This window comes from Protopterus annectens, chromosome 5.part0 (assembly GCF_019279795.1).
Source record: "Protopterus annectens isolate FY-2018-M chromosome 5.part0, PAN1.0, whole genome shotgun sequence".
NCBI classification, from domain to species: domain Eukaryota; kingdom Metazoa; phylum Chordata; order Ceratodontiformes; family Protopteridae; genus Protopterus; species Protopterus annectens.
In genome coordinates this window covers 995,140,588-995,157,090 of record NC_056735.1, presented here as the reverse complement: position 1 = coordinate 995,157,090, position 16,503 = coordinate 995,140,588, and the positions used below count along the sequence as shown (strand labels likewise).

The following is a 16,503-nucleotide window of genomic DNA, read 5'->3' as shown; positions in this document are numbered from 1 at the left end:
GGATTTAAATATACTAATAATGTAAAATTGTTCTTAAAATGTTATGTAATACTTTAGAGCTTTTGTCCCTGGGCATCCACTGAAAATGGGCTCCTACCCACTCAGACTTTCCTGGTAATCAAATGTCAATAAATATATAGATAAATATGAGGTCTTATTTAGGTAGAATTTATTTTCATACAAGGGCAGGTATAAGGTGGAATAAGCTGCAAAGTGAAGTACGGTCAGCAGTGAATTTAAATTCCTTTAAAAGGAAATTAGATCAGTGGTGTGGAGTGAAAGTTATTTGGACAATTAAGTTGTGGAGACTGGCTGCGTGTGATCTTCTTTAAGGTAAAATGCCTGTAACTGAAACAAATCTGGGTGTTCAGTGGACACTGATTAAAATACAACCAAGAATTAATATTAAAGATAAAGCCCCACCCACAATAGTCATGCAATGTGCTATGCCATCATCACAAAGGAAGAAGAATTTACTTTTCAACTTCAATGAATTCTTCTTAGCGGTGTGGTTCCTGTACATTAGTATAAGCATGCAATTTACATTGCTATTGTTTAACAATATAATTCTCAGCCATCTATTTCAGTCCTTAACCACCCACTTACCTCACCCACCATTCGTAATCACTGCAGCTTCTTTATTTTCATCTAACTTACTTTCCCTCCTCTAAATTGAGTGACCCTGAGTAACCACCAAGCCACATTCTTACACAGATCAAAATCACCGCAACTGACCCAAACATCTATGCGCCTAATTAGAAACAAAAACACTTTAACCACTCCAGCTTTATAAACGACCTAAAATGTGCAACTGGACCGCCCTAAAAAAACTACCTCTTGATGAAGCTGTACTTTATTTCAATACTACCTTCTTAAAAACCCTTAACCATCATGCCCCCTTCAGAACAAGAATTAAAACTAAATATGCCCCCTGGTTAACCCCACACACAAAATCTCTCCTCAAAAAAAGAAACAAGGCCTGGACCAAGTACCTCAACAGTAAATCCCAATTGAACAAACAAATATACGTTGAACTACGTAACAAAGCCAAAAAAATCACCAAAACAGACAAAACATCTTACTACCAAAAGTTACAGGATAAGCACAGGAACAACCCACAAAAATGTTGGGCAACAATTAACTATATTCTACAACCAGGTAAAACAACTACCCCAACCCCAAAAATAGATAACCAAAAAGACATCCCCACTCAATTTAATAAATACCTTACAGAAACTAACCAGACCCTTGCAAACAACCAACCCTATGACAACACCCCCACCTCTGCAAATCCACCTCCCACCTCCAATTAACAGTTGCCTCAAGTTCAGCTTCCACCCAGAACCAACCAAATCCATTGTAAAACTACTCTGCAAGCTCAAACCAACGTCTCTAGCCTCTGATAAATTACTCGCTGAATACCTCCACCTGGCTGCAGAAGCCATATCATATCCTGTCTCCATTCTAATTAACAGATCCATATCTGAGTGTATAGTACCCAAGCTATGGAAAATATCACATATCATCCCTCTACATAAAGGGGGAACCTCCCTGGAACTCAATAACTACCGCCCTATAGCCATACTACCCCCTTTATCTAAAATTTTAGAGAGGGTAATACACAAGCAACTAATGAAATATCTCCTAGAAAATAATCTAATAGCAACACAACAACATGGCTTTAGACCCTTCCATAGCACCACCACTGTCAATACTCACAGAACCAACAGACTCCTTGTATCTGCCACCTTCCTTGACTTGTCCAAAGCATTTGATATGGTTAACCACAATAAACTCCTTCTTTCACTAGCAACTCTAAACCTTGCCACCCCTGCCATCTCCTAGTTTAAAAACTACCTAGACGGAAGGAAACAAGCTGTTATGTGGCAAAAATAACTCTCCCCCTCCCTACCAGTCTCCCTAGGAGTACCCCAAGGCTCCATCCTGGGGCCACTTCTTTTTACCCTCTTCACCAAACAACTCCCAAACATTATTCCTAAAGCCTCAATAGTGCAATATGCAGATGACACCACCATAATATGCGCAGCCAAATCAACTGACATTCTTCACTCCATAAAACAAGAATGCTTTTCCCTAGCAGAAACTTGGATTACAAACCAAAGGCTCATTCTGACCTTAAGTAAAACAAAGCTAATACTGTTTAGGTCCCACAGAGCCACACCTCCCACAAATTTTTTCTTCATCTCCTCCTTTACAAGACCACAATCACCCCCACAAAATCATACAAAACTCTTAGAGGTTGAAATAGATAATCACCTTAGATTTGACCTACATATTTCTATAACCATAAAAAAGTACATAAAAAACTTGGCCTACTGTATCGCAATAAAAAATTCCTCACTGACTACTCCAGAACTACAATAGCGACGACTCACCTACTATTCACCCTACTTTATGCCTCCGCCGTGCTTACAAATCTCTGCAAATCTGACCTAAACAAACTTGATAGTTGTTATAATAAGATAGCCACATTCGCTACAACCTCTCCCATCAGAACACATCACTGTGAATGCCTAAAAAAACTCAATTGGCTAGAACTACCACTACTACTTCAACTCAATCAACTATCACTAGCCCACAAAATAATACATAACTCTGATAACACCCCAGCCCCACAAAATCTTTTGCAACCCTATACAACCGCCAGACCCTTGAGGTCTAGCACACAAAACCTCCTCAAAGTAACCAAATATAACAATGAAGCTGGTAAGTCTGTCTACAGCCAACTGTATAGCAAAAACCTGGAACTCCTTTCCTGCCCACATAACTGACAACAAATCCCTATCACAGTTCAAGAAACTTGTTAAAACTCACTTTTTGAATAATCGACTGTGCTCCTGTATCCCCCCTGGCTAATGTCTCATTAGAACACTTCACCTAACTTAAGTAACTCTGCTAAGCCAACCAATCATAGTACTGTACCCACTTAGGACTGTTAATCTACTGCTCATCCCATCTCTCCAGGAGTTAGGGAAAACTATCCCAACAATGTTGTGCTTTCCATAAGCAACTAAAACCAGGAGAAGACATACTGTAAATCAATTTGTTATCCTTCTCAACTAAAACCATGCAAAGACATAGTAAATCAATTTGTTATCCTTCTCAACTATAGCGAGCATCATCTGCTCCCTCGGAGCCTTATTCCACGTCTCTCTGCTTTTACTCTGATAGTAAATCTATCACAGGAATCTTAAACTTAGGAATATCTTCTAAAATTTAATATTATATTGTAGAGAACGAATGTATCCTATCTGTTACTTAATATGTATGTCAAAGTCTCTTCTATGGAAATTGTATGTCAAAAGTCTGTCCTTAAAACTATGTTTTGTAAAAAAAATTGTTCTCTTGGAGCTTTTCTCCACTGACCACCCAAAACATGGCATATGAGCATCATAAGACACAATTGACCATGAATTTTATTTCTAGAGGATACAATAGATCTGAGGTTCACAATGATATTATTGAAGGAGACCGGCTCAGATCAAGTTCCGGTGCCCCATTGATCAGACGATCAGATGTTCATTCACTACCTAGTAAGGATTGTGATGTTGTTCCTATTAACAGGATAACAATCCCATATACCAACAGGAACAGCTACATCACAAGAGTTCTTAATAACAATTGGAAGCTCTTGTTGATGGACGATAGAATTAAGAATCTGATAGATGACAGACCCCACATAGCATATAGGAACATGCAGTCACTCAACAGGTTATTATGCTATGATAGGGAACATGAGAGCAGCAGACAATCTGGAAGGCATGGTACTTTTCCAAGCCGTTCCTGTAATCAGTGTAGGTATATAGCTGACTCCAATTGTTTTACACATCCTGTCACTGGACGTGTCTATGTTTTTAAACACTATGCAGATTGTAGATCCATCAATGCTATATATGTTGCTGAGTGTCAATTCTGTAAGCAATTTTATGTTGGTAAGACCAACAGATCTTTACGTGAGCGCATAAGGGAGCATCTTTATGCCATTGAGAAATGTAATACCACCAATGCCCTGGCGCGACATGTTGCAGAAAGTACAGTTTTGTACCTACCATAAATGTAGATGTCCGAACTGGATAGCATCTGCAGTCATAACAAGTGGGTTGTCCTGTCGTCAGGCAGCCCTGCAGTCGGCCGGATTCCAAAGTCCGGGTCCGGCTGATGTCGCACTCCACCCGACGTCATCTCTGTTGGTCTTCGGGTATAAAAGCATCAGCCGACGCCATTTTCCGCAGTGTTTCTTGCCCCAGATGCCAGTAGCCCTCTTGCAGGCTAAAATTTGGATAGATGCCAATGTTTCCAAATAGATAGAGGTAAACACAACAATAAGCATATATGTACATATATACAAACAAATACACCATAAAAGACTCCCCCCCAACAGCTAGCTATTAGGAGGGTAAACACCCTAGGAGTACCACAGAGGGAAGGAGGGAGGGTAATCCTGACTGCAGATGCTATCCAGTTCGGACATCTACATTTATGGTAGGTACAAAACTGTACTATGTCCTTCATGGATGCATCTGCAGTCATAACAAGTGGGTAGAATACCATAGCCAACTAGGGAGGAGGATAAAAGTAGATTATGGTGTGTTTAGGATCCCTTGCAGTACAGCAGTGGCAAACCCTGCTCGGGATCTGGAATATAGAGGCAAATTATAATGCTTGGCAAATGTATGCACGGAGGTCCAAGTAGCCGCCTCAATAATGTCTTTGGTTGCCACTCCTCGTAAGAAGGCTGTGGTAGTGGCTGTTGCCCTTGTAGAATGAGGTCTTATGTTCTGTGGAATTGGTTTTCCATGGAAGGAGTAACAGTATCGTATGCAATTTCCTATCCATTTGGAGATTGTCTGTTTGGAAATAGCTTTTCCTTCCCTTCCTGTTGCATAGGCTACAAAAAGTTGGTCAGTCTTTCTGCTATTTTTGTTCTGTCCAAGTAGTAGCGTAGCCGTCTATGTACATCCAAGGTATGCAGTATTCTTTCCCTCTGTTTTGTGGGTTGGGAAAGAAGGTAGGTAGGTGGATTGCCTGGTTTAAAGATACTCTGGATACCACCTTGGGCATAAATGTAGGATTAGTTCTCATGGACACTCTATCTTGGTGGAAGATTAGGAAGGGTTGCACTGCCATTAAGGCCTGTAGTTCTGAAACCCTCCTTGCTGAAGTAATTGCCAGTAGGAAAGCAGTTTTCCATGACAGGTGTTGTAGGTCTGCTGTTGCTGCTGGTTCAAAGGGTGATAGTGTCAACTTTTCTAGCACAAAGTTTAAATCCCAGGCTGGTAATGGTGGTTTCCTTGGAGGTTTTACATTCTTGATTCCTCTGAGGAACTGCCTGAGCAAAGGGTGCGAAAAACAGGTGGATCAAAGCTGTATTCTGCTGAAATAGCTGATGCATGTATCTTGATGGAGGAGTAGGACAGGCCTGAATGAAGAAGTTCGCCAGATACTCCAGAATGTTAGGCATATCTATGTTTGACACATCTTTTCCTCTTCGGTACTCCAAATGACAAACCTTTTCCATTTTCCAGCATAGTTCCTTCTTGTTGAAGGTCTGCGTGCTTCAAGAATAATGTCTTTAACTCTTTGGGAAAGTTCTGGATTAGCTGCTGCTATGTGATGTTCCATGCAGTCAGTTGCAGCGTTTTAGGTTTGGATGTATGATGCTGTAGTTGTTCTGAGTTAACATCAAAGGCATCAGGGTATTGGCCACATATTGTTCGAGACATGCTCTTCAGTAGTGGGTACCAGTGTTGTCTTGGCCAGTTTGGGGCTATCAGGATTATCCTTGGACGTTCTTCCTTGATTTTTAGTAGTACCTTGTGTATCAAAGGAAGAGGTGGGAATGCATATGCTGTTAGGCCTTTCCAGTTGAAGGAGAGTGAGTCCACTTTCCATGCTAGTGGGTGGAATGTCCTTGTGCAGAATTTTTGAGCTGGTGATTGAGAGGTGATGCGAATAGGTCTATCTGTGGCATTCCCCATTTCTTTGAGATGGTCTTGAAGATGTCCGGTGCAGCTTCCATTCGTGGGCATCCGGTGGTTCTGCTTAATATGTCTGCTAGAGTATTGTCTTTCCCCGGTACAAACATTGCCTGTAACTGAATGTTGTAGCTGAGTGCCAGGGTCCACAGCTCCAAGGTCATTCTGCATAGGGGTATGAATGAGTGCCTCCCTGTTTGTTGATGTACCACATGACTGTGGTGTTGTCTGTCCTTATCATCAACTGGCCCTCTTTGAGGAATGGTTTGAACTTTTGGATTGCCAGTTTTACTGCCAGCATTTCTTTTAGATTGATGTGCAGGTGAAGTTGATCCTGTGTCCACAATCCTTGCACGCATTTGTCCAGCATGTGGGCCCCCATCCTAGGTCTGAAGCGTCTGTTGTGATGGTCTGGCTTGGTTGACATCTGCGAAAGGGTAGGCCTGGGTTTGACTGGCATGCCTGAGCCCACCATAGGAACTCCTGTTTTAAGCATGGAATTAGTGGGATTTCTGTTTCTAGACTGTGTCTGTGTTGGGACCATAAATTCTTTAGGTACCACTGTAGTTTCCTCATATGTAGTCTGGCAAATGGGACCAAGATTATGCATGATGCCATGAAGCCCAAGGCCTGCAGAAATTTTCTTGCTGTTAACTCGTTCAGTTTTGTTAGTGCCAAGAAGTAAAGAGGAAGTTCTTTTTGTTTTTCTGTAGTCAGGAATGCCATTTGTTGTACTGTGTCCAATTCCGCGCCCAAGAATGTCCTTGTTTGGGATGGTATCAGCCTTGACTTTTGTAAATTGACTGTGTATCCCAGTCCTTGTAGCAAGTAAATGACCCTTTGTAAATCTGTTGTCAGCTTGCTTTTGTTGTCCCCTTGTAGTAGGCAGTCGAAGTAATCTCTGGATCCGACCGACCGGCACTTGCGAACAGCTTCTGCTTCGGGCGCCACGCGGCAAGAAAGACTGAGGAAAATGGCGTCGGCTGATGCTTTTATACCCGAAGACCAACAGAGATGACGTCGGGTGGAGTGCGACATCAGCCGAAGCCGGACCCGGACTTTGGAATCCGGCCGACTGCAGGGCTGCCTGACGACAGGACAACCCACTTGTTATGACTGCAGATGCATCCATGAAGGACATCATGGATCGTCACATACTTTTAGGTTCAGAATTTTAGAATTGGTTATGAAAAGTGGTAGATTGGGTAACATCAGAAATTATACTGAGGAGAGGGAAGGCAAATGGATTTTAAAACTACAAGCCCATAAATATGGGCTGAATGATAGGATCACCCTTAAACCTTTTTAGCTAGTAGACCATTGAGACACTAACTATATAGTGGATTTTGATGGATTTTGATATTAGTTTTTATAAGTGTGTTTTATAGGTCTGACTACATTAACTGCATTGTTTATAACTATTTAGTAGATTTTGATATTAGTTTTTATAAGTTTGTTTTACAGACTTGACAACATTGTCTGTGCTGCTAAAAATGCATGTTAAAGATTTTCTTATAGTTTTTACAAGTGTTTACAAACATGTTTTATATGATTATACTAATGTATTCAATTAGTTTATAGAGATGGTGTTCTAATCAGTCATTGTTTTGTGATTTGTTATTTTTGAATCAGTAGTGATGTCATCTCTTGTATTTAAACACGTGATTTGACTGCTTTATTGATGTCTGAAGAAGCATTAATTCTAACGTGAAAGCGCTAACCCACTGCAGTCCCTTTTTTTCTGTTTGTTTTTACTGCATTAAATTTTGGATTTTACGGACTTTTTGGAAGTTATTCAGTCACGCAGCTCATTGTGCACTCCTCTGTTAACTTTTTACATTTATGGTTTTTCGAACTGAGGGTGCTCTACCTGGCAGACATTGGTTGTTTCTTAACTTAATATGTATGTCAAAGTCTCTTCTATGGAAATTGTATGTCAAAAGTCTGTCCTTAAAACTATGTTTTGTAAAAAATATTGTTCTCTTGGAGCTTTTCTCCCCGGGTCTCCACTGAAAATGGACTTACAATCCAGTTGGACTCTCCCAGACAACAAATGTAAAATAAAATAAAAGTATTCTTTCATCCACTCTTCACCCATTTTCACTAACATATTCTCATAACCCTTACCCATATCTTAATCTCCACAACTTCATCCCCATTATAATTATTCTGACATTTCACCCAAGCCACTACTACTACTTTACTTAATGTCCTCACCCTGTTTTGTTTTTCATTTAGTAAATGCTACCTTATTTTTGACATTTTCTACCCCAATACTACATATGCATTCTTTTACTCTGTCAATTTTTATCCCTCCTTTAAATTGCATTAATTATTCCTTACCTCTATTTCTGTACTATTTGCAGGCAAAAGACTGCATACTCTACAGAGACTGCATAATCCATGTCTGAATAAGACAGGGGGTGGGTGGTTGGGGTGGGGCAAGGATGGATCTACATGAAAATTATGTCCCACAGTAGATTCTCTGTTTTCCTAAGGTAAGGCAGTATTAAAGAAGATGTTACAGCAATATCCTCACTGTAAGCAAGATATTGGTTTCATAGAAAGCACCAACACTGTATCTTGGTTTGTCACCATGATACCAGTAAAATAAGAAGAGAACTCTTAATTGCAGTACTGCTACGTGCCAGTGTTTGAATGTAGGTGAGCCAATAGCAGAGGTTAATTTTCTCTACTACTGTCTAAAATGTGGTCAGCAGAATTAAATGAACTTTCTCCATCTAAGAGGTTACTGCTGGATACATACTGGTCCATTGCAGGTCTCCGTCCCATTTTGAGGCTGACATTCAGGATGACAAGGGATACATCTAGAACCATTCAAGTATTCTCTTACTTCCCTGTAAAAAAGATAAGATTACAGTTTACTACACCCAAAGTGCTATGAAAAACAACTCACTAAGAATTAAGTCTTCAGAGATTTTTCTAACACATTTCTAGTCTAGTCATATGACATGCTCAGAAAAGTACAGTATGGAAGATGAGATTGGAGTCTCAAGCACACAGCTATAGAACATAATTAATTTGCATATCATCAGTGAATACACCAAAAAGTCAACCAAAGCTACAAGTTCAGGTGTGAAAAAAAATGACCACAACTGAAATCAGCATAGCCATCTCCACTGGCAAAATATGGGAGCCCTGAGTGTGCCACTGGTGACCCAGGTTCAAACAGCAGACTTGGTACCAGAGAAACTGGTCAGGAGATGGGGTGAAATAACTAGTAGTCTTCTCTCTTAACCCAACAGAAGGATGTTTGCATTGGCTAAGTACTGTCATTCCTTAATGAAGCAACACTAGCTATGGCTCAGGAAAGCCTTGGGCATGCATCCCTAGTTCCCTTTGTGTAGTAGCACATACAATGTTGCCTAAACACACTCCATGATGAGCCAGATAAGGTGACACCCCCTCCCCCAAACTGGGAAAACTATTAGTCTCCACCAGAGAGCACCAAGTGGGGCAAAACATTCTCAGTGTGACTGCAGAAAAGATACAATCACCATTAGTTGCCTATCAGGATCAAAAATCAGCAAGATCACACACACACACACACACACACACACACACACACACACACACACACACACACACACACACACACACACACACACAGGACACTGACCACAAGTATCAGTATGACCATCATGCTCCATGTGGGTGTTAATCACCCCAAGACATACCTCCCTGGACTACATGAAGAGAAACATAATAGAGCACTCTACCTTCTCCAGATGATAGCATAATATAAACAGAAGATGACAGACTTTAACAAGTGGCTCAGTTACTGGCATCATTCTAAGGGAGTCTATTTTTAGCTTGGGTGGACATGATCAACACACCATGCTGCTTTGCCAGGGATGGTCTGCACCTGTCTCCACTAGGCTTTCAGATACTGACCAAAACATTATCCACTCCTATAGTGCCTTTTTTATACAGGAGAATCTGATAAACCTTCCAAAATAGGAAAGTCTATGGAAGATAAATTAAAGATGTTACTGCTCAATGATTAGAGTCTCAACAAGAAACTCCACTCTCTGGAATCACTCCTCACCTTGGAGAATGTTGACATTTGTGCACTTACTGAGACATGGTTTAAAGCCGCAGTTGGCAACCCAACAGTACTAGGCTATAATACCTTCCACACATTTAGACCAGTTACTGCACAAGAAGGGGCAAGAGGTGGAGGTGTATCAATCTACATACAAGTAAGTGCACCTCAAGTTTGGTCACAGAAGATGACATGCTTGATCTACTCTATGTCCAGCTAAACTTAGGTAAAGTCTAATACCATATCCTTGCTAAACTAATTCCCAGCTATGACCCAGGATAACCATACCACATACTTGAATGTACTGGATTCACTCACTATTCACCCGAACACCCTATTCATGGGTTATTTTGACTAACCCACCATAAACTGGGATACATACACCATCATTAATATGCAGGCTCAAAGATTCCTGGATTTTGTCAATGCAAACATCCTTGAACAGCTAGCCTGCACAGCTCCTGAGGTACAAATATTCTGGATCTGGTACTCATAAATATGAGGGAACGTTGTGCCCCCCCCCCCCCAGTGTGTAATGTTTTCACTGGTCAGATCAGATCACAGAGTGATCAGCCTTGAAATAAATATAAAGGTTGAAGTCCCAGCAAACCCCAAAACCTTTAATAACCTTTCCATGGCTAACTACCTCCTATTAAGCAATGGCATAAGTAAATTCCAAGCCCCCCAGCCCAAACTCAGAGAACACAGTGGCCTATGTGGAAGTATTTAGAGAAATCCTGTACAACTATGTAATTAACTGCTTAGAAACAACAGTACCAAACTGAAATAAACTTAACACACTCCAAAAACATGCCCCCCCCCCCACCCCAGTGGACCTTAAGTATAAATAGGCTCTACAACAAAAGAAAGGAAATCCTACCCAAAAATAAGAAGGGTTATGCCCGAAAGACAAAAACCCTCATCAGTCTCAATAAGCAACTCAAGGAACTAATCAAGTCCACCAAAGGCAATTTCGAGGCAAAATAGCGTACCAGGCTAAGGGTAACCATAAGGCATTTTTCAGTTTTGTACACAACCTTAACGGGAACACCCAACAATATGCTGAACTAATAGTAAATGAAAATTCCTATACCAAACTGGGGGAATATAGCAAATTTTGTGGCCAGTAAATTTAGCCCCAATTTCATTCCTTCATCACCCCGGTACCCCCCCCCCCCCCCACCAGGAGATACTCTACCATTTTCCCTCTAACTATCACTAAAAAAACTATCCAGAGATAAAAATGCTGCATCAATTGGTCCTGATAATATCCCAGGATGCCTTCTAGATAACTTGAAACATGACCTGTCAGGCTCACTAGAGTCACTATTCAAACACAGCCTCCAGACAGGCTTCATCCCTAGGGGAATGGAGGACTGCAATGGTCATCCCTCTACACAAACGCATACCATCAACAGACCCAGGAAACTACAGATCCATATGTTTGACTAGTCTTATGTGCAAGGCCATGGAAAGAATTATTGTGGGTCTAATAAACAAAGACACAGGAAATCTTCAGACAGTGGATCCATCCCAGTTCAGTTTCATCAAGGACAGGTCATGCCTACTAAACTTGGTGGACTTCCTCGAGGTCACTAGAGCCATGGATGAGGGCGAAACAGTACATACTGCCTATCCTCACCTGGCAAAGGCATACGACACAATACCTCATGGGTATTATAGACATATATTTAGGCATAATCCCTATGTCACCTGAAGGATAGGCAACTAGCTCACATATAGAGCACATTAAGTTAGGGTGGGGGAATCCAACTCCCCTAAGAGGCGTGTTACTAATGGTGTCCCATAGGGCTCAGTAATGGAACCTCTCCTGTTTGGAATATACTTCTCTAAAGTCAAGGTAAATGTAGAGGGCCTTAAGCTGACCAGATCTGCTGATGACTGAAGGCTGGGTGCAATCAGTGGATCCCTCAAAGATGTAGATATCCTGTAGGAGGGTCTGGCACAAACAAATAACTGCTGCCAGAACCATGGCCTAAAACTCAATGCAAAAAAATGCATAATTATACATTTTGTGAAGACGATCAGCCCTGCAAATTACAATACTGATAACACTACCCTAAGAGTAGGCCCAGTGTTAAGGGACTTGGGAACTCAGGTTGACAGTAACCTGAACTTTGACCACCATGTGTCCAGGATAATGAGAAAATCCTTCTACATGGCACAACTTATAAGTAAGGGCATGGCATCCAGATTTAAGGAGATCTGCTATACTCAGCCCTCATTAGAGCAATAATTTAGTACAATGCATTCTTAGGCACGTACCTGACCAAGCATTTGCAATAGTTGAAGCAGCCACAGAAGTTCCTCACTAAAAGAATACAGGGTATAAATAACATGTCCTATGTGGACTGTCTCAAAACACTGTCCCTGTACTCAGTCTCCTACAGACTACTGAAGGGCAATATCCTGCCTAACTTACAAGGCACTCTCCAATCCAACCTTGATGGAGCTGTTACACATTCGCAAAACAAACACAGAATTACCAGATCTAAGGATCTAAACCTCCTCTGTGACATAAACAAAACATGTTGAAAGGACAGGAATGTGTCTCAGAGATTACATCTTCTCTAGAATAGACTCCCCATTCATGTGAAGCAGAGATCTTCCCTAAGCCTTTTTAAATGCAATTTAGACAAATGGATTGGAAATCACAAATTCCCTCCTGGCTTGTCACCTGTGGCCTTATGGGCGGGGCAGTCTGTAGATGCCCAAAGGCACAGGCATATATCAAAGCTATTCTAACCTGTGGGCACTGCTAACTGGGAAAACTGGGGCATGAATGGATAAGCTTAAAAAGGTTCTAGGGACATTAGCCTAATAACCTCCTATGATCCTATGAATTGTACAGTCTGGGTTGAAGTGAAGACAAAGGACTGGTGTAGCTACTAGTAGATGAAATATAATACTTCCAAACTACATCCTGCAGAAAAGCAACTTTTTTAACTTATTGCTTTAAGAAAGCACCAATCCTAAGAGACAGTAACAATAAAATAAATCACCTAATCTTTGGCTTTATTACTCTCCTTGGTAATGTACATTATACCATCATTATTCAATATTTACCGTACATATACATAACTAGTCTTTAAAGATATAAAAGCATGCACACACACTTCATTCTTAAGATATCACAATATGTGAAGTCCTGTTTAACTATTAGAAAAAGAAAGTAAAAGCTGCAATGTATGGCTTACCCGTCATACAAGTTACAAGACTCGACACACTGCTGTCCCTGTACATATTTCCGGCAGGTTACACACTGAAATGGTCCTGGTCCCCAACATTTGTTTTCCACACACAGATGAAAACATGTTTTACCTTCATTTGCTAGAAATAGAGCAGACAGAATATTTATAAAAAGCTAACAAAAGCACTGTATGGGATCAGTTGACATTAGAGAAATTGTCTTTATTATGCATTGCTTAATAGCAGAGGATTTCAACAAAGAAAGAAAGTAAACTTCTGTAAATAGATACTTAAGTCTGCCATACACTCACAGTGCCAATATATCATCTGTTTTCCTCTACCTTTTTTATGTCCCATCAACTGCTGTCTCAAACCTTCCTTAATCAGACTAGAATCCATTTTTTTTCTTCCTTGATGGGTATTCCCACCATGGAAGCAAGAGGCGTCTACAGTGACCATCATTCAGTACTTAAGAGGACGGTACGTACTCTTGTCTACATCACGACAATGAGGGTGTATCTAACCTAACCGCTCTTCTGGGCAAGCAGACAGGCAGCCCTCATCATCACAGGGACTATAATGCTTTCACCAGTATAAGTGCATGTGCCCATGCACTTTGGATGACCGCTACTTCCAACATGATTGCTGGCTGAAACCCCACTTCTGGACTCACATTTGCATCAACATCCCTCCTCCACGAGACTAAGGCATTGGACTGTTCTGATCTGACTACCCCAAAAACCCCCGCCCCACTCAGGATTCCTACACTAGCTTTGTAAAAAGCCTGTACTATTAATTGAGTGCAGGTAACCTAAACCATTGTCCAGCTTATGTAACTCTATGACAATGGAGTTGGCAAGATGTCAGCTGTTTGTCAGTAGTTATATTTAACATCTCACAAAATGGATTTTTACAATTGTAATACACTCACCTGTTAACTGTGCAAGTGAACTGGTCTGTTTTGGACCTTTTTCAGCCATGTTCTGGGCCACAAATAACTTGCAAACTCCACACAGCAAGTGACTGGAGGTTAGGACTGAACCCTGGACCCTGCTGTTTAACCACTTACCTACTGTGCTGCCCATGCTCATAACTATATAACACACTGCAGATCTTAAAATTCTCATTTTACAAAATCTGGAAAGGTTTCAGTGTATGCAAGTTTAACAGAAGGCAAAGAGCATCTATTGCAAATCTACAGAACAGCTCAATGTGGTCACTTGGACTTGTTTACTAAACATATATGCAAATGAGTAGTCATCTCTTTTCAGAATCTTCACCCTTCAATTACTCTACTTTAACTGTTAATGTTTCTTCTGTGCTTTCACTCTAGAAACACAATTTAATAACTGCCAGTATGCTAGTCTGCTGTGCCCCAGCTCCCACCAACACCCCCCCCCCTCAGCCATTTCAGTGCATCTTCTTACTTCATCCTAAACTTACCACATTGCTCACTTCTATTTGTAGTCTGGATTACTCCTTGTCGTGCATTTCGAAAGATGTCTTTCCAGGGGGCATTATCCACATAGCACAGATTTGGATTTCTGTCTAATAACACCAGGCCGCCACTGATCTCAGTGAGGGAATGAAGTCCCAGAGACTCTATATTAAGGTTCTCTAGCACCAAAGAGTATGCACCTCTACGAATTTAAAAAACAAAGTTATTAAAATGCATCAACTCTTCAGTCCATGTGAAAATGTAACATAATCAGAATGTATTATCACAGAGTTTTATCAAGTAAAAAAACTAAAATAGTCTCCAATGGTTAACTTTCAAACAAAAGTAAGTTGCAGTAAGGATAATTCCAGATCCTTGAGGGTGAATCAGGAGTATCTATTTTCTGCAGCAATTTCTTTCAGTAGAGGGTGCTCTGGCAAAGTTTTGTCAAGCCCTAAATTGGTCTGCCCTCCCTTTTTCTTAAGGGTGTGTACTATCAATGGTTTCACCAAAATACTATACGCAAAACAGCAGAGATTCACCTCTCCTCTGTGCTTTCCTGAAACAGGAAAGAAGCAGAGGACTGTATTCTTCACTTGATCTTAAATGTTGATGAAATACATTTACAAACGAGATAATTTCACCACCAAGGGAGAAGAAGGGGGGCTGATAACCTAATAACTGATTTGACCTTAGAGATCCAGAGTCAGACAGTGTTTATAAATTACCTAAACAATCTTCTTTGGGTTCTCATTTAGTACGGCAGTCGTCTGCAGGATGTATGCTGACACGTTTACTCAAATGGTAGGTGACTTTACTGAATGCTCCAGTATTAATGTTTCATGAACATACGCTTGATACTACAGATTGCAACAACACAAGTTTCCTTGACACATTCAAAAGAAAAATGCTGAAGCAGCAACAGTTACTTAAGTAAGCTTTCACCAAGCCTCAGAAGTGTTTCTCCGCAAAGGCGCAACATTAAACAATAAACCTACTAAGCCACTTACGCACATTCTGTTTTAATATGATTTCTCCGATTTCTGTGACAAAGCAAAGAGCAATTTCATCTTCCAGAAACACAGCAATGTCAGGAAGACAATATTTAACTTTCTTTCTGACATCAAGGCTATTTAACAAAGCTCCCCTCACCCATCTGTGGTAAGATTTAGTTTGAAGAAAGACTGAAATGAATAATCTAACTCAGAATAAACTTTTACTTGAACCTGGGAAAAACTGGATTTGGTTAACAGAAATATTATTCTTAAGTATGAAAAAAAATATATTTTCATATCACAAGAACTGAAACTCTTGAGACTTTTTGCAGAAATATATTCATAGCAGACAGACCATTTGATCTACCCTATTTTGAACGAAACTCAATGGTTCATTATGGTTTAAGTGTCAAAGTTTCTTCAAAACAACTACAATCCCAAATTGCAGGATTAATATGGAGCTTTACAGAATGGACGACCTGTAGCTCGCACCTTAACTAGAGAATGAACATTACCCAGAAAAGGTGTTAATCTACATGTAATGTCTGCTGAAAAACAAGTCCGATGATTCATGGCAGTCTATTAAGCTGCCGTGGAGCTCGGACTGAAAAAAAAACAACAGACGTCATTATTTTATGCTCGTTAAGCAGCCCTTTCGCTGTTTAGCAAGTGCAAAATAAAATAAAAATTAAAGTAAAATAAAAAAAAAGTATGTGTATGTGTTTGTGTGTGAAAGTGTACGCATGTATGAGTGTGAGAGTGATCAGTTGAGCCACCATCTTATACTCGCTAAGCAGC

The 16,503-nt window shown here is 40.5% G+C and overlaps 1 protein-coding gene across 1 annotated transcript in view; it reads right to left on the bottom strand.

The window, feature by feature from the left end:
* ERBB2 (erb-b2 receptor tyrosine kinase 2) overlaps positions 1-16,503 on the bottom strand; it is a 2,110,185-nt gene that overhangs the window by 676,430 nt on the left and 1,417,252 nt on the right. Inside the window, exons 13-15 of the mRNA XM_044071955.1 lie at positions 14,716-14,912; positions 13,281-13,413; positions 8,764-8,854 (exon numbers count right to left, since the gene is read on the bottom strand). Coding sequence (XP_043927890.1) covers positions 8,764-8,854; positions 13,281-13,413; positions 14,716-14,912 — 421 coding nt within the window. The remainder of the gene's footprint in view (positions 1-8,763; positions 8,855-13,280; positions 13,414-14,715; positions 14,913-16,503) is intronic.